The sequence below is a fragment of the Zingiber officinale genome, chromosome 7A, assembly GCF_018446385.1.
Source record: "Zingiber officinale cultivar Zhangliang chromosome 7A, Zo_v1.1, whole genome shotgun sequence".
Lineage (NCBI taxonomy): Eukaryota > Viridiplantae > Streptophyta > Magnoliopsida > Zingiberales > Zingiberaceae > Zingiber > Zingiber officinale.
The window spans coordinates 29,396,057-29,417,066 of NC_055998.1; the positions used below are offsets into that span (position 1 = coordinate 29,396,057).

Consider the following 21,010-nt stretch of genomic DNA (forward strand, 5'->3'; position numbering starts at 1 on the left):
CCAGGCCGTGTGATATCGAAAGAGCTTGAAGACCCTAAACTCACAGTATTCACTTTGACACTGCACAATACTTTTGCGACATTCCTTTGGCTGCCAGGCTAAGAGCAAGAAGACAACAAGTGAATGGCAACATAAGTCGATACTGATGATCGAAATACAAATTAAGGATGAGCGATGGACTCGGCAACTCAATCGTCTACTGCTTGTGGAGATGACAACAATCTTTAGAGGATTTGCACAAAATTGAACTGATCATTCACAGTTGCTTTACATGTCAAACTAGAAATGGTAGTGCAAAAGTTGCTAGAAAAGCAGAGAAAATCTGCACTCTTGATGCTCGACTAGAAGGGCCAACTGGTCCAAAGGCACCTGTTCCTCCCTCAGTGGTGTTGCTTGCCCCCGTGCTGCAATTGCCAATCAAATTAATCACAAGAAACTTAAGAAAAGTGTTTGCTTGCACAGACTAAGCAAAAGAATCTTTTTCTACATCACTCACCTTCCGGCAAAGATGCATGAACCATGGCCTGCAAGTGAGAAAGTACCAGTCAATCTCATTGAGTATATGCAGGTACATGACAAGTTAAGACATCTAAAACTATAGAGAGCTTAATCTTGCATTTTGTTTTACCAGATGAAGCTTACTTGGATCTGTTCTGGTAACCATGGCCGTGTTACCAAAGCTGCAGGTACCACCACTTGCTTGAGCTCGATGGTAGTAATCATTGAATGCATATGAGGCAAGTGCTACGAGATTGCCTGCCTGATAGCATGGTTGCCCAGGTTGGATAGCACTGCAGTTTGCTGAACCAGTTCCGCAAGCCCAATCTAATCCTCTCTTAAGTGCTGTGGTATCTGCACTAGAGTTTGCGACACAAAAAACACCAGGCAGGGTAGATGAATTAGCAGGTGACTCGACCAAACCGCTAAAGGTCAAAGAGTAAAATGCAGTTCCGTTAGAAGAAAATATCCCCCAATTCTTTTCAGAAACAGGCCCTGGTTGTAGATCCTCATTGAACAACTCATAGACGTATGTACTAACTGGTGTAGTTGGTTGGCTAGGTGTGCCAGAACCATTTCGAACATGGCGAATAAGATTGGTGTTGTAGGCCAATGCATTATCGATGTTAGCATCTGGTTCATTCGATCCACCTAGTGATGGCCAACCAGATGCTGTCACCATCACTGGAATGCCAGAGAAGTTGAGTGACTGCATTGAGTAATAAGCAGCATCGACCATCGCATCGAACATGCTTGTGTACTGGAAATTTGTATTAGGATCGACAATCTGATTATTTGGATTTAGTGGCTCAAAAAGGGCGTACTCTAGTGGAAAGATACCTTGTCCCTCGGTGTAACCATAATATGGCTGCACATTTAGCATCAAAGGAGATCCTGTGTTCTTCAAAAACTGAATATACTGAGACATTATGGAGTTCCATGATGAGTTGAAGGATGCTGTTGATGGAGGAAAATGTTTGGGAATCATGTCCATTGATAGTGGACTTGAAACTTTAACCTGAAAGTTGAGATTCGCAGCGAGAAGAGCAGACTGGAGGTACTGCATAGCTGGAACAAGAACAAGAGCAGCATTTGGGATGGTTGTTAAAACTTCATTGCCTACGGCAATATAAGTAATGTTAGTTGCAGGAACATATGTGGCGACATTTTTATTCAGCCAGTCAGCAGCATCTGATCGTGATTCTCCTATTCGTAGCAACTGATCGTTGGGGACACCAACTATAACCTCTATTCCAGTATTTGCTAGGGCATTCAGCATTTGGTGGTCAGCATCAAACAATCGCACATGTTTAATCTGCTGAGTTTTCAGAATGGACACTATTTCAGTGGCTGATGGTAAAGTGGACATCTGAGTGCCGATATAAATCCCAACATAAGCACCTGCAAAATTTCATTGACGCAGTAGGTAAGAAGATAGCAAATGCAAGTAGTTGATCACAACAGCTATTGAGGTTTGCTAAATTGTCCTTCTGTTGATAGGAAACTCAATGATTTGTGTCTCTACTGATAGGGAAATAGCAAAAACTTCAATATCAATCAAGTTTCTTAGAACCAAAATATAAAAACTAAACCACTCCTGGATTTGAAATACAGTCTGAATCGCAAATGCCATAAGATTAAACATCCGGGAATCAGCAAATATTAAGCTGATTGCAATTACAAAAGGAAATAAGAAGTCTATCATGGCAATACCTGACGCACTTGAGAACAAGAACAGAAGCGAGAATATAACTTTCTTGTACTTGTCGGACAACATCTGGCTTAACAAACTCCAGAGTGTAGTCTGTCCTAGCAAATAAAATCATATAGAAGTATTAAGGACACAAAGAACAATAGTATGAGCTCATAAGACAGGTAACATGTCTATTAAAGTAATGGACCACCAATTGAATGATTTTAAGTTGTTAGCACTTGCGTAATCCAAGTGCAATATATGATAATCTTAATGAAAACCACATATCTCTGGCTTTCACATATTTACAGAACCAAAACTGAGAGCAAACTACGTGAGAAAAACTTGTCATTCTCACTATCTACCCATTGCAATTTCTACAATAAGCATATAAATCTTAATCACTTGAATTGCAAGTAGTCATTTGTCATATTCCCAGAATGCTGCTCCAGGTGCAACCCCAGCTGACCAAATTACAGTACACATTTGACCTCTCGGTTTATCGCTCGCTACTTAAATGGCAAAAAAAAAAAAAAAAAAAAAGACAATGATGCATTGCTACTTCAGTTGAAGTGGTGCAAAATAGAAACAACCAGTTAATCTGGGAACTCGTTCTTAAGGATAACTTGAAATAGAAAAGCATTTATTAGTGCAATATTTTAACGCCGGATTAGGGATTGCTGCCTAAACTCCAAAACTCCCAAAATTTATGCACAAATCTATATCTGCCAAAAATAAAAATAAAGGAAAAAGGAAACAAATTTAAGCAAACAATCTAGTGCTAACACAGCAAAGGTCCTATTTTTCAGAGCATTTTAGAAACAATAACCCAAACGTGAATAAAAACTATATAGTACAAAGGAAAAGAAAAAACAGAAAAAGAGTGAAGAAGAAATATCACCTGCTGGCCACGGACAGGAGCTTAACAAAGGAAAGTGTGCATGTATTGATCTTTCTCAGCAAACCCTTTCACAAAAAGAAAAAGATGGCAAAAGAACCAAAAAAAAAAAAAAAAGAGGACCTTTTTTGCGGCCTTGTAAGAAGAAAAGAGGGGGGAAAGAGAACTTTGAGACTAAAGGCTCCGAGTGTGTTACAGCCAAGCGAACAAGAACAGTTCACTGAGCTTTTTGGGGGGAGAAGAACTGAAGCGGCAACAGAAGAGAAAGCACACGGAGCTTGGCAAATCTATGAGGAATCCCAAGAGGGCTCAGGTTCTGTTTTTTTTTTCTTTTTCTTTTTTGCCCTTTTCCATATTTTTATGATTTTTGTTTCAGATTAGTCCCAAAACTTTTCATTTGATCGTGATGTTAGTTTTCCGCTAAGTCCAAGAATTTTCACACTTTCATAATATGGCCCCTGCACTTTATGTAGATTATAAAAGTTGTAAACTGTGAGGGACTCGTTTAAAACAAAAAAAATGAAAAGTATTGATTTAGACAGAACATCAGTTACACAATAAATAATAATGAGTTTTGGGGAGAAGGTGGAAGAATACATGGCAACAAATCGGGTTAAAGTATTAATTAATCATTAAGTTTTGAGGACCAGATGGCAAAAGCAATATTTCTGCCATTAATGAGTACTTTGCACTACTTTATTGGCAGTTTGCACCTCATTATTGACCCAACTTAGGCAGTGAAGTTAATGCCAAGTGGTCAAGGTGATATTTGATTTTAAAAAAATAGTTTTTTTTTCATTTTTAAAAAAGTGAAATGTAAAGTTAAAAAATATAAAATAATTATTTAAAATATTTTAGACATATTTAAATTTTTTAGTAGTGAATAATATGGTAAAAAATAAGGATGTCTTTTATTTTTTTTTTTCGCTCAAATTCTTTTCACTTGTATTATGACTCTTCATATGCAAAGAAGAGGAATTTGAGATTGGTTACATTTGAAGAAAAATATTTATTTTTTAAATATTGATAGACCACTTAGAAAAGTAACATACAAATTAAAGTTGACAAGTAACCCTGTGAAAATAACATTTTATCAGCCGCTTTGAATTTGAAATTATTTGATTCTGAAGATTTACTTTTTCATTTTGTAACTTATGAAAATATTTTAAAACTAAAAATGAAAAATACAAAATATTTACAATATTATTTTGATATTTATAGCAAAGAATTCTTTAAAAGTTTTAGAAAATGAAAAAAAAAATATTTCCATAAATAACTATAATTAATTACTAATTCATCAATTTCATCAGTTTTTGGTCACAAAGGTTTCAAATGTCTAACTTGATCAACAACAGAGTTAGGAAATTTTATACTTTTTTTAAAACTTAAACAATATGGGAAAATATTTATCAATAATATTTATAAATTCATTAGATCTGAATAGTGTAGAAAAAGTGAATAGCATATTGAGAATACAGAAAAATTCCATGTATTTGGTTGCATTTATTTATTTATTTAATTTTTGGCCGCATACATGGTGGCAGGGACTCTCTGTTTGTAGGACTGAAACGCAAATATGTAGTGTTTTAATGACTGATGAGTAATGAGTGATACATCATTTAATAAGCGTGTGCGATGGGCCCCTAAAGTATATCGTACGTGGCATTCTGGGACCAGCACTTCTTTCTCGGGACAAAATTTGTACAGTAAACCAACTCAATCGAACCGACCTAATAGGCAATCAGATCGGCAAATTTCCAAATCGCTTAGTAAATTTCCAAATACTTAAATCATTTATCTTAATTTTAAAATTATTAAAATCAGGTATCCAATACCTATTTTACTCATCCATTCATTCGCCGAATAGAGCAATTGATTAGACATAATTTTTTTAAAGAATTAAAAAATTATTACTCTAATATATTATATTAAAATAACATTTGAGAGTATAGAAATAATTAAAAATATATATTAAATTTAATTTCATGTCATTTTAGCTTTTTAAATCTATCAGTTTTGATTAAAATGATTGATCTAGAGATGTAGAAGCAGATCTATATTCGTCTAATTTATTTAGTTATATTCATATTTTAAATATCAATTTAACATATTATATTAAAAAAATAATTTTTTAAATTTTTAAAAAAATTAATCAATTGTTATGTTATAGGTATATTTATGTGATTATAAATGTAACAATCCATTAAAATCTTGTTTAAATGATTAAAAAAATATGATTATCTTTCGGAAGTGTCCAATATCGAATTCAGACGAAAGCGATTGATGGTCTAAAATACTGAGAATTACATAAAATTAAATTTTATATATTCATTTAATTTTTCTAATTATATTTATACTTTTAAATATCAACTTCATCAAATATTGTAAAAATAATAATTTTTTAATTGTAAAAGATTGTTTAATCATTTAAAAAAAAATTATGTCTCAAATAATCACCGATTGAGCTGAATGAATGGAAGGGTAGAATGGATATTAAACGTTTAGTTAACTGATGTGAATGACTATGAGTATGAGTTTGATAGTAAGATAAAATGAGAATGGGAATAAAAATGAAATCCATCTAGTTATATGAATTTGATTGATTCTCGTAAATTTAAAAATCATTTTCAAATTGTCATTCTCAAACCTAATGTAAACATTATTTTTTACTATCATTTCATTTTCTTATTTCTAAACTCATCAACCAAACCCCTCCTAAATATTTGATTTGGTAAAATACATGATTTGATCTGATTTAACAGGGAAAAAAGAAATCAGCGGTTAATTTTCCCTTAGGTAATTCGTCCTCCGGTTCAGACCAGCAAAATCAAACCAAATCGTCCTCCGGTTCAGACTTTATAAAAGAAAAGAAAATTTCAAAGAAGTGCCATCAAAAATACCATTAAAAGTTAAAAGTTTTGTTATTAATATTTAGAGGCTTAAATTCATATAATATATTTTTTTTAAAAAATAGTTATCATTCTAAATTTAAATAATAAATGACTTCATACTTGTAATTTTATATAAATTTCACCAATAAAATTTGTAAAATGGACACGTCGATAGCATGGGTACGAAAATCATAAAAATACAGGATGATATTCTGTGTCGAGGGAAGCAATAATTATTATTATTATTATAATAATAAAAAGATACCAATGAATCTTTCTTTAAAAAATTACTATTATTATTTTTGTGTCAGTGATAACTATTTTTATATAAAAAAAATGGTGTGAATCATAAAGCATAGGTATAGAGAGCAGAGTAATTAGGATTATGTGCTTCATATTTAGGAGTTCAGATACCTTGTCCTATTCTTTTCCTATCTTCGTGTTCCATTCTTCACCTCTAGTTTATTACTAGCGGCTTCCGGCTATCAGATCGGTTAAAATTATAGTACTATATCACAAAAGAAAGGTAAACCTAGAGAGATAGCTGTTGACGTGATCGATGTCAGAATCCGATCGAATTTGAGCAGGAGCTCAGATTGATGATGGAGAAAAGTCAAGCTTAAATTCGGCCGGATTTCGGAAGCTGCCGGCGACAAGCTAAGGGCAAATAGTGGGATAGGAGAAAAGGAAAAAGTGACACAGAGGATATGAATAAAATATGCCGTTGTTCTCCCCTTCAGTTTATATGTTATAACTTACAGGGAAATAAAGATTTCTATACTTTTCAAACATTGCAAGTAACAATAATTCATTAGATTCGTCAAATTGATTCTCCAAAAGTAAACAGTCAAATTGATTCTCCAAAAGTAAACAGTAAATTAGTCGATGCGCCAGTTAGAAGCTCTCCTTTTTATTATTTAGATAGACTAGCATTTATTTCTATCTTCTGATCCACTGCAAAAATGTATTCTTGCTCCAAAATAAATTAGCTAAACGAACAAATAAACCTAATGAGAGACCATAAGAAACTGTTTTATTGAATGGATTTCAGTCTCTTGTTATCGTCGCCATCAAAGGTGTTTGTCCCAACTGACTACATCAATTTTATTCCTCTATTGAGCTTTATGGGAAGCAATATAAATACATTTTAATATTGTAAAAAGAGATAAAATTCTATGCTATAACAATGCTTCGTACCTACTTACATTACATATGGGGTGACAAGCAGTGCCTCTATTCTTCACTCAATCTTCCTTCTTCTCCCTTCTCTGTGCGATACATTCTGCACAGCACCTCCTCTGTTTTTCTTTTCTGAGTTCGAGTCTTTCTGCGCCTTTGTTGTGTCATGAGGCTTGGTCTTTCGGCGATCTGAGGTTGGATCCGAGTGTCGCGTCCGTTTTGGAGTGCACCTACGAACAAGACGAGCGTTGTCGGATCTTGGGGGAATTTTGCCGGAGAGCCTTTGCACCGTGAGGCGGCATTAAATTCTCTAAGGACAGTCGGCGTGCCGACGCTTCAACCGGATAACTATATTCTAAACCCGACTTCTTTATTTATCTGTCTATTGCATGCTATTTTTTGTGCAAATATAATACTGTTTATATTCCTTAAATATATTACGAACATTCTTAGAGAATTTATTGCCTGTATCAATAGACATGATGAATGATAGGGTAATAGGATCTGATGAGGCTAGTGCTAGACCCGAGAAATTTTACGGGCAAAACTTCAGACGTTGGCAACAACAAATGAAATTTTGGCTTACTACGCTAGGGTTATTCTCTATTATAAAAACAGACTCTCCTTCGCCTAATGAAGAGGAACCTGCTCGTAGTGCTGCCTTAGAGAGGTTTAAGCAAAGGGATTATCTCTGCCATGGGAGAATCCTGTCTGCCCTCTCAGATGCACTATTTGATGTATACTGCTCAACCTCTTCAGCTAAAGAGCTGTGGAAATCTTTGGATAAAAAATACAACTCCGAAGATTCTGGTTTAGAAAAGTATACTGTGACAAAATTCCTGAACTTCAAAATGGTTGAAGGCAAATCTGTGGTTGAGCAGACACATGAATTCCAAGTTCAAATTCATGGTCTTGCTGAAGGAGATATGCCATTACCTGAAAAATTTCAGGTCTTGTCTATCATCGAAAAATTGCCTCCAAGTTGGGAAGATTTTGGCATGACTCTTAAACATCGGAGAGGTAAAATCTCTCTAAAAGATTTAATGATTGCCTTAAATATCGAAGAAGAACATCAGAAGCAACATAAAAATGATAATACAAGAATGCCTATGGATTTTATTCCAAAGGCGAATGTAGTAGTCTCATCTGACAAGAAGAAATTCAAAAATCAGAAATTGAAAAACAAGATGAAACCCGACCCAAAGGTTCAAAAGAAAACTGGAACCAAACCTAAGCCTTACTGGGCATGTGGACAGGTTGGACATTATGCCAAATTCTGCCCTAAGCGAAAGGACAAGGAGAAAAACCAAAGCAATACGTCCAAGGCACAAGTAAATGTCGTGACTGCTAGTGACGACACCAGCGATAGGTTTGTTACCTTCAAACCCGAACTAAACTTGATCTATCAACCCAATGAATGGTTAGTTGATACAGGTGCTAATGTACACTGTTGTGCTGATCGCTCAACCTTCCTTACTTATCAGGTAATTGAAGGCACTTCCGTGACCATGGGGAACCATTCTGCAGCCAGGGTGTTTGGGATAGGACAAGTTGACCTGAGGTTCACCTCTGGAAAAGTCCTGTCACTGCATGAGGTGCATCACGTTCCAGCGGTCCGTCGGAATTTGATTAGCGGATCAAAGTTAGTCCGTGCTGGTTATGAGTTGAACTTTAAATGTAATAAAATTGTAATATTACATTTAGGAACCTTTATTGGAAAAGGTTACCTTAATGAAGGTTTATTTAAACTCAACGTAGAAAATGCTACTTTAAATAAAACTTCTAATATTGGTTGTTCATATAACATTGAGTCTTATGATATGTGGCATGACAGATTAGGACATGTCAATTTTAATACCGTAAAAAGGATGATGAATCTTGACATGATCCCTAAGTATGTTATAAATGATAAGAAAAAATGTGAAATTTGTGTGCAATATAAACAACCTCGTAAACCCTTCAAATCAGTTGATAGAAATTCTGATATTTTAAAATTGATTCATACTGACTGTTGTGAATTTAACGGTGTAATAACGAGAGATCATAAAAGGTATTTCATTACCTTCATTGATGACCACTCTCGTTATTGTTATGTTTATTTGCTAAAAACCAAGGATGAAGCTTTAGATAAATTTATGATTTTTAAATCTGAAGCTGAGAATCAAACCGATAAAACTATTAAGAGGTTAAGGTCTGATAGGGGTGGAGAATTTACCTCGAACCTGTTTCAAAAATTTTGTCAAGATACAGGTATAATCCATGAGGTAACTGCTCCATATAGTCCTCAATCCAACGGTATAGCAGAACGAAAAAATCGAACCCTTGAAGATATGATTAATTCCATATTAGGCAGTTCTGGGTTACCCAACTTTATGTGGGGGGAGGCTCTATACACTGCATGTCATGTGCTAAATAGAGTCCCAATGAAGTCAAGGGATAAAACCCCATATGAGCTTTGGAAAGGCCGAATGACAAGTTTGAAATACCTTAAAGTGTGGGGGTGCCTGGCAAAAGCACTAGTACCTAAACACAGAAGGAAAAAACTTGGTCCAAAGACCGTAGATGGTATCTTCTTGGGTTATGCTCAAAATAGTATTGCATATAGGTTCCTGATTATTAAATCAGAAATTCCTGGAATAGATGCAAATACTATTGTAGAACTTCGCGATGCTACATTTTTTGAGATATAATCTCATAGTCTCTTCCTTGGATAGATGCTTGACTTTTAGTAAGGATGAGCTTAGGAGCTCTTAATGAGTTCTAGGTCTTAATGACAAGATGCTTGCAGCACATCCTTGGAGAACTCACCTATGTAAGTGTAACTGTGTGGCCGCAGTGTGGGGGTCTAGGTAACTTCCCTTAGCACTTATGAAACAAGATTCGGTGGCATGGCCGTAATGCACCAACCCAGAAGGATTCAACCGTCGTCCGTGATGAGTTGTTACCAATTGACTTCACATATAAAAAAGGTTTAAGTTCAAGACCTAGTTCACTTCAAACCTATGTGAATAAGATTGGTGTACTCAGGTGAAAATTCAAACCGGAAGGTATTTTCACTAAAAGCTCATTGCAACCTAGCCTCAGGACATATTTTATCTTTTAAACCGAAATGATTTGAATTTGTGGGGGATTGTTGAATTTTGTATTAAATTCAAAGCATTTTTTGGTAGTGTTTTTAGTCCCACATTGTTAAGTGGAGAAGCTTGGAAGGGTTTATATAGGAAGCCCTTCCATCCTTGCTTAGCAATGATAAAGGGACCTACACGCATGCGCGGGCCAAGCCCAAATCGAGTGGATTTGGGGGGTTCGAGCCGGAAATCCATAAACCGGGCATCACGTACGCGATTAACGCGCGCAGGGGGGGTGCAAATCCCCAGCCCATGGGCCTTGCGCTCACGGGCGGCCCGGTTTGTTTTTGCTAGTTTGGTTCAGTCTGAACCAAACCAGTTTGGTTTCTGGTTCGGTTGGTTCGAACCAAACCAGAGTTTGGTTTTTGTTCCGCGTAAGGAACGGACGCAACACCGCGCGAGAGGAGACGCGGACGCGACACCGCGCGTGAGGAGACGCAGACGCGTTTCCTCGCTAGCGAAGCAGTGCTTCGTACCTCCTCAGAGTGAATAAAAGGGGACAAGCAGTGCCTCTATTCTTCACTCAATCTTCCTTCTTCTCCCTTCTCTGTGCGATACATTCTGCACAGCACCTCCTCTGTTTTTCTTTTCGAGTTCAAGTCTTTCTGCGCCTTTGTTGTGTCCTGAGGCTTGGTCTTTCGGCGATCTGAGGTTGGGTCCGAGTGTCGCGTCCGTTTTGGAGTGCACCTACAGACAAGACGAGCGGTTGTCGGATCTTGGGGGAATTTTGCCGGGGAGCCTTTGCACCGTGAGGCGACAATAAATTCTCTAAGGACAGTCGGCGTGCCGACGCTTCAACCGGATAACTATATTCTAAACCCGACTTCTTTATTTATCTGTCTATTGCATGCTATTTTTTGTGCAAATATAATACTGTTTATATTGCTTTAAATATATTACGAACATATTGTAGGAATTCTAATTCTAGAAATCATACAAAAAGATAAAACAAAAGGTTTGCACAAACATAATGTAGGAAACTGCTACCAACTATATGTTGGTGCAGCGGAGACCGGCAAAAGGGGGGTGAATTGCATGCAAAAGAAAACTAAACCCTCCTCAAGGCTTTCCAACTCTTAAATAAATGCAACTAAAAATAATCAGAGAAATAGACACACAAATTTAACCTGGTTACAACCAAGAGGATTGTTAATCTAGGGCGATGAAAGGCTCAGTAAGAAACTCCTTCTTTGAAGGCGGAGAAGCCTTTTACACTTTGAGAGCACAGAGGTTGCTTAAACAGAGATTACAAGAGTTGATTTTTCGTATGAAATCGTTGTTCTGTAAAGTTGCTCGAGACCCTCTTTATATGGGGGTTCTAGAGCTTATCGGGTGACCTGATCTTCGGGATCAGGTTTTGACTTGAGAGGGATCGGTCGACCGATCCCGATCAGTGATCGATCCCCGAGCCTTCTGTTCGCGACGGAATCGGCTGGATTGATCGACCGATCGGCCAACGGTCTTCCTTTGCGCTGCAACTCAGTCTCTGGATAATCTTGGGTTCGATCGACCGATCAAGAGGTTCTCGACCGATCGATCCTCCAACGGGTGGCTTCGGCGTGGCTTCCGGCGTGTCACAGCGGTTTGTCTTCGAGATTAGTTGATCGGCCGATCAATAGGGCCGATCGACCATTGACAAGTCAACTCCAGTTGACTTGCTCAGGTTCGGCTCCTTGGGTGATTGCGGCCCACCGGAATAGGGCTCACCCGAACCCAATTCCCGACCTTCTTCTCGAGCAGGCTTCCGTCCGGCTTCTTGTCCCTCGAACGCCGCGCACGTTCTTCTCGCTCCACCGGAGTACTCTTCCGCAGCTCTCTCGTCCTTCGGACGCACCAAGCCCGTCGGCTCCCTTCCCGTGCCGTCCTTTTCGCTAGTTGCGTCTTCCGCTCGACTTCCTGTGCTCCTAAGTTCCTGCACACTCAAACACCGGGGTCAGACAAAATGCAGGACCTAACTAACTTGGTTGATCACATCAAAACTACCACGGGGTCCAACAATCTCCCCCTTTTTGATGTGCATCAACCCAAGTTCAAGTTAGGGTAAAACGGACATAAGAAGTAATTTTAAAAAGAAAAATTACTAAACTAGCATATTAAGCATAAGTTTTGCAATAAGTAATATTGCAACAATATTTAGAAAAAAAAATTTAAACCTTCCTAACTCCCCCTAAACTTGTACTTTTCTTTATTCTCCCCCTTTGATCACAGCAAAAACGGGGGCAAGCAAGTTACAGAAGTTGAAGTAGGTTTTAACTTAAAAAAAAAATTCTAAGTGTTAAAAAAAATTTCTAAGTTAAGATGAATTTTTCATAATTTTCAAATAAAAATTTCTAAGTTAAAATTTCAAGAAACAATTGTTCTAGAAAAAAATATTTAAAGAGTTCCTAAGGATATGTTTAAAAACTTTTTAAAGCATTATTTTAATTCTAATATTAATGCTTTTATCAGAAGGTTAATTAAACATTTTTATTTCGATATTTCGGCTTCCAGGTCGTAACGAGGCACTAGACCTTCTTGGTTATTGGAGCAACAACTACTTCCTTAGACAAAGCTTCCATAAAGAAACTCAAAGTTTAATTTTATCACTGTAAAATTAATCAAGTACAGATTTTGGAATCCAGTAAAGGTTCATTCCTACGGGGTTAGTCAGATACTTAGGGGGTATATAGTTTCTTGGTACTTTTCTAAGTTGACCCTGATGATTTCTAATGTACCAATTTAATTTTCCATAAATCCTAATTTTTGAATTTGGAAATTTCTTTAAGCATGCATCACTTTTCAATTTTTCAATTTCATTTTTTAATTTTGTATTTTCTAATTGCAAAATCTCATTTTCCAAATTTAAATTTTCCAAACTTATTTTTAAATTGGCAATTTCTTTTTCTGATTTGAATAGATCTTTCGACAAAGCTTTAATAAACTCAAAAGACTGTTTAGGGTTTAGGGCACATACCTTACTTACCTATTTGTCGGAAGCTCCCCCTTCATCGTAGCTTTCCTCTTCTGTCTCTCCCCCTTGATCAATGCTCATCTCTGAGTCTGAGTTATCTTCAAAGAGGTGGTTGGCCACCAGTGTTATTCCCGAGAACTCTTCGGCTTCAGATTCGGAGGACGACGAATCATCCCATGTGTCTTTTAGGTTGTGTTTGGGTCGAGCTGGCTTCTTGCTCCTTTCCTTGTCCTTCTGTTTGCTCTTCAATTTTGGGCAGTCCTCCTTGATGTGCCCTTCTTCGTTGCAATTGTAGCAACGAACTGTCCTTCTCTTTTGACGATGTTTACTTGACTGCGATCTAAATTGGTTAGATTTAAAGAACTTGTTAAATAGTTTTACCATTAACGCAGCTTCGTTTTCGTCAATCATCGCTTCAGAGTCAGGATCGTCCTTTTCAGCTCGTAGGGCAATGTTGAGGTTCGACTTTTCTACTTGATTTTCTGTAATTCAAGATTCGTGAAGTTCGAAAGTTGAAAACAAATTTTCTAAACTACTTACCTCAAGATCCTTAGAGATGTAGTACGCATCTACTAAGGATGCCCATTCTGGAGTCCTCGGGAAGGCGTTGAGCGCGTACCGGATAGAGTCCCGGTTCGTTACCTCTTCTCCAAGATTAGTTAGTTGCGTGATCATCTCCTTGATCCGTGCTTGGAGTTGCGCTACCTTCTCGCCGGTGTTCATTCGGAGATTCGTTAGTTGTGTTCGAAGAATGTCGCGCCTCGCTAGATTTGCTTCCGAGGTGCCTTCGTGGAGCTCTAGGAATTTCTCCCAGAGGTCTTTTGCGGAGTCGTAGCTTCTGATCGGACTCACCTCCTGGGGCGGAAGAACGCTGAGCAAGTGAAACTCATCTTTTCCGTTCGCCACGAAATCCGCCTGCTCCTTCGTCCATTGGTTCTCTTCTTTGTCTTTGGGCGCTGCAAAACCATATTTCATTGTAATTAAGATGTCAAAATCCGTCTTAAAAATACCTGCATCTTTCGCTTCCATGTAGCAAAATCTCCGTCAAACTTGGGGGGATGGATGTTCATGCCGGCCATTGTTCGGATCTTTGTGTTTCAGACAGCGGTTAGTCCTTCTGAGGCTGTCGGGCTCTGATACAACTTGTTGGTGCAGCGGAGACCGGCAACAGAGGGGTGAATTACCTGGAAAAGAAAACTAAACCCTCCTCAAGGCTTTCCAACTCTTAAATAAATGCAACTAAAAATAATCAGAGAAATAGACACACAAATTTAACCTGGTTACAACCAAGAGGGTTGTTAATCTAGGGCGATGAAAGGCTCAGTAAGAAACTCCTTCTTTGAAGGCGGAGAAGCCTTTTACACTTTGAGAGCACAGAGGTTGCTTAAACAGAGATTACAAGAGTTGGTTTTTCGTATGAAATCGTTGTTCTGTAAAGCTACTCGAGACCCTCTTTATATAGGGGTTCTAGAGCTTATCGGGTGACTTGATCTTCGGGATCAGGTTTTGACTTGAGAGGGATTGGTCGACCGATCCCCAGGTTCGGTCGACCGAACCTGCTGTACCTGCCCAGCTTCGCGTCCAGGTGCAGTCTCTGTGAATCGAGCTTGGGTTCGGTCGACCGATCCTTTTGTTCGGTCGACCGATCGGTCAACGGTCTTCAGCTGCGCTGGCCCGATGAAAGCGCTCGACTCAGTCTCTGGATAATCTTGGGTTCGGTCGACCGATCAAGAGGTTCGGTCGACCGATCAGTCCTCCAACGGCTGGCTTGCTGACGTGGCTTCTGACGTGTCAACAGCGGTTGGCCTTCTGAGGATTAGTATTCGGTCGACCGATCAATAGGTTCGGTCGACCGAACCATTGACAAGTCAACTCCAGTTGACTTGCTCCGGTTCGGCTCCTTGGGTGATTGCGACCCACCGGAATAGGGCTCACCCGAACCCAATTCCAGACCTTCTCCTCGAGCAGGCTTCCGTCCGGCTTCTTGTCCCTCGAACGTCGCGCACGTTCTTCTCGCTCCACCGGAGTACTCTTCCGCAGCTCTCTCGTCCTTCGGACGCACCGAGCCCGTCGGCTCCCTTCCCGTGCCGTCCTTCTCGCTAGCTGCGTCTTCCGCTCGACTTCCTGTGCTCCTAAGTTCCTGCACACTCAGACACAGGGGTCAGACAAAACGCAGGACCTAACTAATTTGGTTGATCACATCAAAACTACCACGGGGTCCAACACTATAATCATATAGCTGATCTGCCTAAGTCTCAAATGTTTAGAATGAACTCATACTAACTATTCGTGGGTTTGGTTTCTCAAAATAACCATAACCAATTAGATCAATAGAGTAAACCCTGTTGGATTTTGCAAGAATACAAATGGTTTTTTCTCCAACGGTCACTGCAAAAGGAGACTCATATCAACAATTCTAGTAGAAGATACTAAACCTTCCATTATATCAGGAACTCAATCTATAAGAAATTCTTTTAGTGTTCCATTTTTAGTTTTAACATAGACAGGCCATGTCCAACATAATACGAAAAAAGAATTACTTAAACACTAGAAGAAAACTTTAAAGTAATATAATATATAAGTATGGTTCAGTAAAAAAAATTCAAGTAGACTGCCACGTACGAACCAATTTAGACAAATGTGATATCACATTGTTCTAACTTGAGAAACATCGGGAAAAATGAACAGGGATGATCGATGGGAAAAAAAAAAAACCAGCTAGCCCCTGTAAGAACAAACGCAAGTGTGCTCATCTGAACTTAAACTTGGATCATAGATGATTTGGGTTTTCAGATTAAACTCGAGAACCAAGCCAAATACATAAAGATATCGTCCATAGGAACTTACACAAATGAGATAACCATTTGAGTTGCCACATAAAGATTGCAACCCACATGCATAATATTTTACCACGAAGAATAGTACTTAGTCATGCATCCAAGATTCAAAGTAGCAATGTGCACACTAATTTTATCAACATAATGTTGTCTGTAAACAGACAAGTTTGTGCCGTGACATACACCTGACACCTGTTTGCCCCCAAAACCGTGAATGAGAACTAATGCTGATCATGTATTTCCAGATGACCGGAAACGAATAGGGTAACCTCGACAATTCCATTTGCCTTAAAATTGAAGCTATGTTTATCACATACTGGAGAAATAAGCAGCAAAACTTGTTCTTGCAAGCCTACTATTGTATTCAACACAAATTGCGAGGGAGGGAAATTATTCTGAAGGGCCTTCGCATGAATTTCACAAAACCTCCTATCTTGCTGGTTCTTTAGTTCCTACCATTCACTGGAGAACGGTCGGAATTAAAATGGAACCAAGTTCGAGAGGGCCTTTCAGGTGCAACACCAATTTTACTAGAATTCTCTTATAGCAATCCAATCAAATCATGCTGTTTTACATAAAAAACCACAATTTCATGCCCAATAACAGCTACAACACGCCACAGAAAGCAAAAGTGCACAAGTCTGGTACCAAATAGCAATGCATAATAGGACAAATTAAAAGGAACAGGCAATCACTAAGAAGCAATCCCCAATGCTTAAAAGTCTTCTGGTTCCTCATCCTCGTCTCCACCCTCTGCTCCAACTTCCTCATAGTCCTTCTCAAGAGCAGCCAAATCCTCCCGAGCCTCAGAGAACTCCCCTTCTTCCATGCCTTCGCCAACGTACCAATGGACAAACGCTCGCTTGGAGTACATCAGATCGAACTTGTGATCAATCCTTGAGAACACCTCAGCCACAGCAGTGTTATTGCTGATCATGCATACAGCACGTTGCACCTTAGCTAAATCACCTCCAGGAACCACAGTTGGTGCCTGATAGTTAATTCCACACTTGAAACCAGTAGGGCACCTTCAGACAAATCTCAAGGTGGACAATTTCAGATCGTGGAATTCAGTGTACTAATAAAGGAGAAAGAACAAGGGAACTCACCAGTCGACAAATTGGACAGTTCTCTTCGTCTTGATGGTTGCAACAGCAGCATTCACATCCTTGGGCACAACGTCACCACGGTACATCAAACAACAAGCCATGTATTTGCCATGCCTGGGGTCACATTTTGCCATCATGTTTGATGGCTCAAACACTGCATTTGTAATTTCAGGGACAGAGAGTTGCTCATGGTATGCTTTTTCAGCAGAGATGACGGGTGCATAGGAGGAGAGCATAAAGTGGATTCTAGGATAGGGCACTAGATTGGTCTGGAACTCAGTAACATCCACGTTAATAGCTCCGTCAAATCTCAGAGAGGTAGTTAAAGAGGATATGACCTGAGAAATCAACCGGTTCAAGTTGGTGTAAGTTGGCCTCTCAATATCTAGAGATCTCCTGCAGATATCATAAATCGCTTCATTGTCTAGCAGAACTGCGACATCAGTGTGTTCAAGCAAGGAATGAGTAGAAAGCACACTGTTATATGGCTCCACAACTGCAGTTGAAACCTACAACCATGAATATCACAGTCAAGTCCAATTTATTTTACAAACAAAAGATATATACAGGCACATAACTTCTCTAGTAAATGCACCGTGCATCAAACAAAAAAAAAAATCTGTTCAAGTGCCTGGTATCTTATTGCACATGGCCAGATGCCAAGCTACCAAATTGTTTTAGTTGATACAAATACAATTATGTGATTCTAACTGATCTTATAAGATCTGAACTAGATGTAAATTCTGCCAAACAAGTACACCGTATTTTTTTATAGAATTAAGAGAGGTTACATTTTATATTTTTCTACATGTATCTACCCAATTATGTCATTCTTGACTTCAAAAAAAAAAAAAAGTTCTCAGCAAAACTTGCTTTTTCTCTAGACTAGTCTCTAACTGCTAATGCAATTTTAGCTACATCTTAAATTTTTTGGCTGAGCATTTTCTACTAAATAATCTTTCACCATATAATCTTCTGTGAACAAACAAGTGGTCTGCTATCAGTGTGGTTCCTCAATCTAAATATCCTAGTGATGCATAATTGTTTGATAGCATATTGTGGCGCAATAGCAAACATTTTCCCAATATACCCAAATTTTGATACTTCCATTAGTAAGTAGTATGCTGACTACAGAAATATTAGCCAAAGATGATATTGAGCACACAAGCACACAATGAGAAAGTTGACTTGAATTGAGAGTAGACTAAAAGGTAGCCCAGCCAATACGGGTCCCAGAGTAGACTAGCAACAATAAATTCATGTGTACCTGAGGAGAAGGATAAATGGTGAAACCAAGCTTTGACTTCTTCCCATAATCCACTGACAAGCGTTCAAGCAGCAAAGAACCTAAACCAGATCCAGTTCCACCACCAACAGCATTGAAAACCAAAAATCCTTGCAAACCAGTGCAATTGTCTGCTAATTTCCGAACTCGATCAAGGCAGAGATCAACAATTTCCTTGCCAACTGTTGTTTACAAATGCACATCAAGATCAAAGACCAAATCTAGTATCAAAAGAACAGCTTCAACTATAAGAAAAGATTTTAGAGTCTTTACCTGTGTAGTGGCCCCGAGCAAAGTTATTTGCAGCATCCTCCTTCCCAGAGATGAGTTGCTCTGGGTGGAAGAGCTGACGATAGGCTCCCGTCCTCACTTCATCAATCACTGTGGGCTCCAGATCTACAAATATGGCCCTTGGAACATGCTTACCAGCACTGGTTTCACTGAAGAAGGTATTAAAAGCATCTGTTGCAACTCCTATTGAAGTATCGCTGCGGAAACAAAAGAACACTTCAGTAAAAACCAATCAGATCATAGATCACAGTTTTTCATACCAGTTCCCTTTAATCAATTATGAAATCATTTACTTGCTAGAAGGTATAGACAGTTCACTAAAGAAAGTTATCTCATCAAAGATCATTAAAGCTATCTAATACATGGGAAGTTTGATAACAAATTTAGGAAAAAGGAAATGTATTTCTTAATCATTCAAGATGCTATACAGTCAGAGAATGAGATCTCCAACTCGAATTATGGAGACAATAATACTCAGGAAAGTTTTACTCTAAACAAAATATGCGAATCAACTCCACAATCATGATTATTGAACTAAGCTTTTAAAAAAAACTAAAAAAACGAGAGACTGCCGAAAAAGAAATGATGTTGGAACAAATTTTCGCCAACTTTTGAAATCCCACTTTATTTACCTTGTGGACAAAATAATAATAATAATAATAATTAAAAGTATCAGACAGATCCAATACGAACAGTCGCTAGATCTCACACCAGTAAGCCAATCTGAGGCTAATCAAATGACCAAAAAATAAATCTAGTTTATTAAGCCGGTCACGCTTTTATAACGAATTAGGTCAAAGATCAAGTAAGCAGCTATAAACCCAAACAACAAATAACTTGCACCACTCTTGAAGAAGGACCATCGAGAAAATCAAGGAATAACTACAAAAGCAAACTTTTGATGAGATCCAACAGGAAACGTATCAACCAAACGTAGCAAAAAAATAAAATCTGCCCCCTTTTCCCCAAAAAGCAAGTGCGAAAGACATCTTTTATCAGCGAATTCTGCGCTAAAAATATGATTAATACCTCGGCATCATGCCATCGGGCTGGATGCCGTGCTCGAGGCAGTAGAGCTCCCAGCAAGCATTGCCGACCTGGATGCCGGCCTGACCAATGTGGACGCTTATGATCTCCCTCATCTTCTTTTTTTGTAGATCTACGACGCTCGCTTGCAAAGGACGAGCTTTTAGAAGAGGGAAGGAGAGAGGGCGGTACCTCGTCGGCGATCTAGATCTTGGCTATGGAGAGAGAGAGGGGAAGCCGATTGATTTATTGATGGAGGGGACAGGACGGCGTGAGGGTGGGCCCGGGCCAGCAACCGCCAGCTGTCACAAGGAGTCAAGAGTCGGGACTAAAGTAGCGTGCTGATCATGTGTCTTGTCTCAGTTTCACCTCTGGCCATTCAGCAAAATATCTCAGTAATTTTTTTTTTATTCTCATCGTTTTACATTAACAACAAACGGCATCATTGGATGTCTAATGCCGAGACTTTAACTGAAGAAATAACAATGTAACAATTGACAAAATTCTAGTGTAAAATAAATTTTTGAAAAATATCACACAGTTATTTTATTAAGCAAAATAAATTAAAATTTTAAAATATCACACTCTTATTTTGTTAAGTGAAATGATATTATTAGTAACGAGATCATAGAATAAAATTTTATGTCGTAGAAAAAAAAAATTGAAGGGTAGAAATAATAAACGATAATATCTCACATCTTAAATTTCTGAATACCCACAGTCACATCTAAGTTTTATCTTTCCCAAAAGTTATATCTCATTTCTCTTTCGGCAATTTACCAAAGGGCGCATTTGAAAATCTGAATTTACCAAAAGGCGTACATTACTTTGGTATTTACCAAAGAACGCAATTTTTTAAAAGCATTTCCTATTTTACCCTCATGATAATTTGACTTTTTCTATTGTTTTTCTTTTCTTCATTATATTTCTCTCACTTCTCTCTCTTCTCTGTCGGCAGAATATAGGAATAACATTAGTCAATCTTTAATCACATTTTAATACATTTGAAGAAGCCAAAATAAATAATGGACACCAGATTTGGACTCCTTGCAATTTTAGAAATCCACATGAACTTAAATGGATGCAATCGGAGCTTTCTAGGTCGATTAGTGGGTTTCGGTCAAAACCCACTGATGGACCTCCCGTACTCATGGTTCATATTTCTAAAATTACAAGGAGTTCAAATATGATATACATTATTTATTTTGGCTTTTATAGATATTAA

General features: G+C 38.2%; 2 protein-coding genes across 5 annotated transcripts; both read right to left on the bottom strand.

The window, feature by feature from the left end:
* Positions 1 to 126: 126 nt before the first annotated feature.
* Positions 127 to 3,435, bottom strand: LOC122001252 (glucan endo-1,3-beta-glucosidase 4-like). Of its 4 annotated transcripts, none has more exons than XM_042555907.1 (5): positions 3,093 to 3,435; positions 2,221 to 2,302; positions 643 to 1,899; positions 497 to 524; positions 127 to 404 (listed from the first exon to the last, which is right to left on the bottom strand). In XM_042555907.1, the coding sequence occupies exons 2-5, from the start codon at positions 2,273 to 2,275 to the stop codon at positions 275 to 277; spliced, it is 1,470 nt and encodes a 489-aa protein (XP_042411841.1). In that variant the 5' UTR covers positions 2,276 to 2,302; positions 3,093 to 3,435; the 3' UTR covers positions 127 to 274. The 4 variants fall into 4 exon arrangements, with proteins under 4 accessions (XP_042411841.1, XP_042411842.1, XP_042411839.1 ...); XM_042555908.1 differs by having other exon boundaries at positions 629 to 1,899; positions 2,212 to 2,302; XM_042555905.1 differs by having other exon boundaries at positions 2,212 to 2,302; positions 3,093 to 3,434.
* Positions 3,436 to 16,599: 13,164 nt separating this feature from the next.
* Positions 16,600 to 20,027, bottom strand: LOC122001256 (tubulin alpha-5 chain-like). Its single transcript, XM_042555912.1, has 5 exons — positions 19,789 to 20,027; positions 18,742 to 18,956; positions 18,451 to 18,650; positions 17,184 to 17,692; positions 16,600 to 17,102 (listed from the first exon to the last, which is right to left on the bottom strand). Exons 1-5 carry the CDS (start codon positions 19,899 to 19,901, stop codon positions 16,790 to 16,792), a joined length of 1,350 nt encoding a protein of 449 aa, XP_042411846.1. The 5' UTR covers positions 19,902 to 20,027; the 3' UTR covers positions 16,600 to 16,789.
* Positions 20,028 to 21,010: the final 983 nt, after the last annotated feature.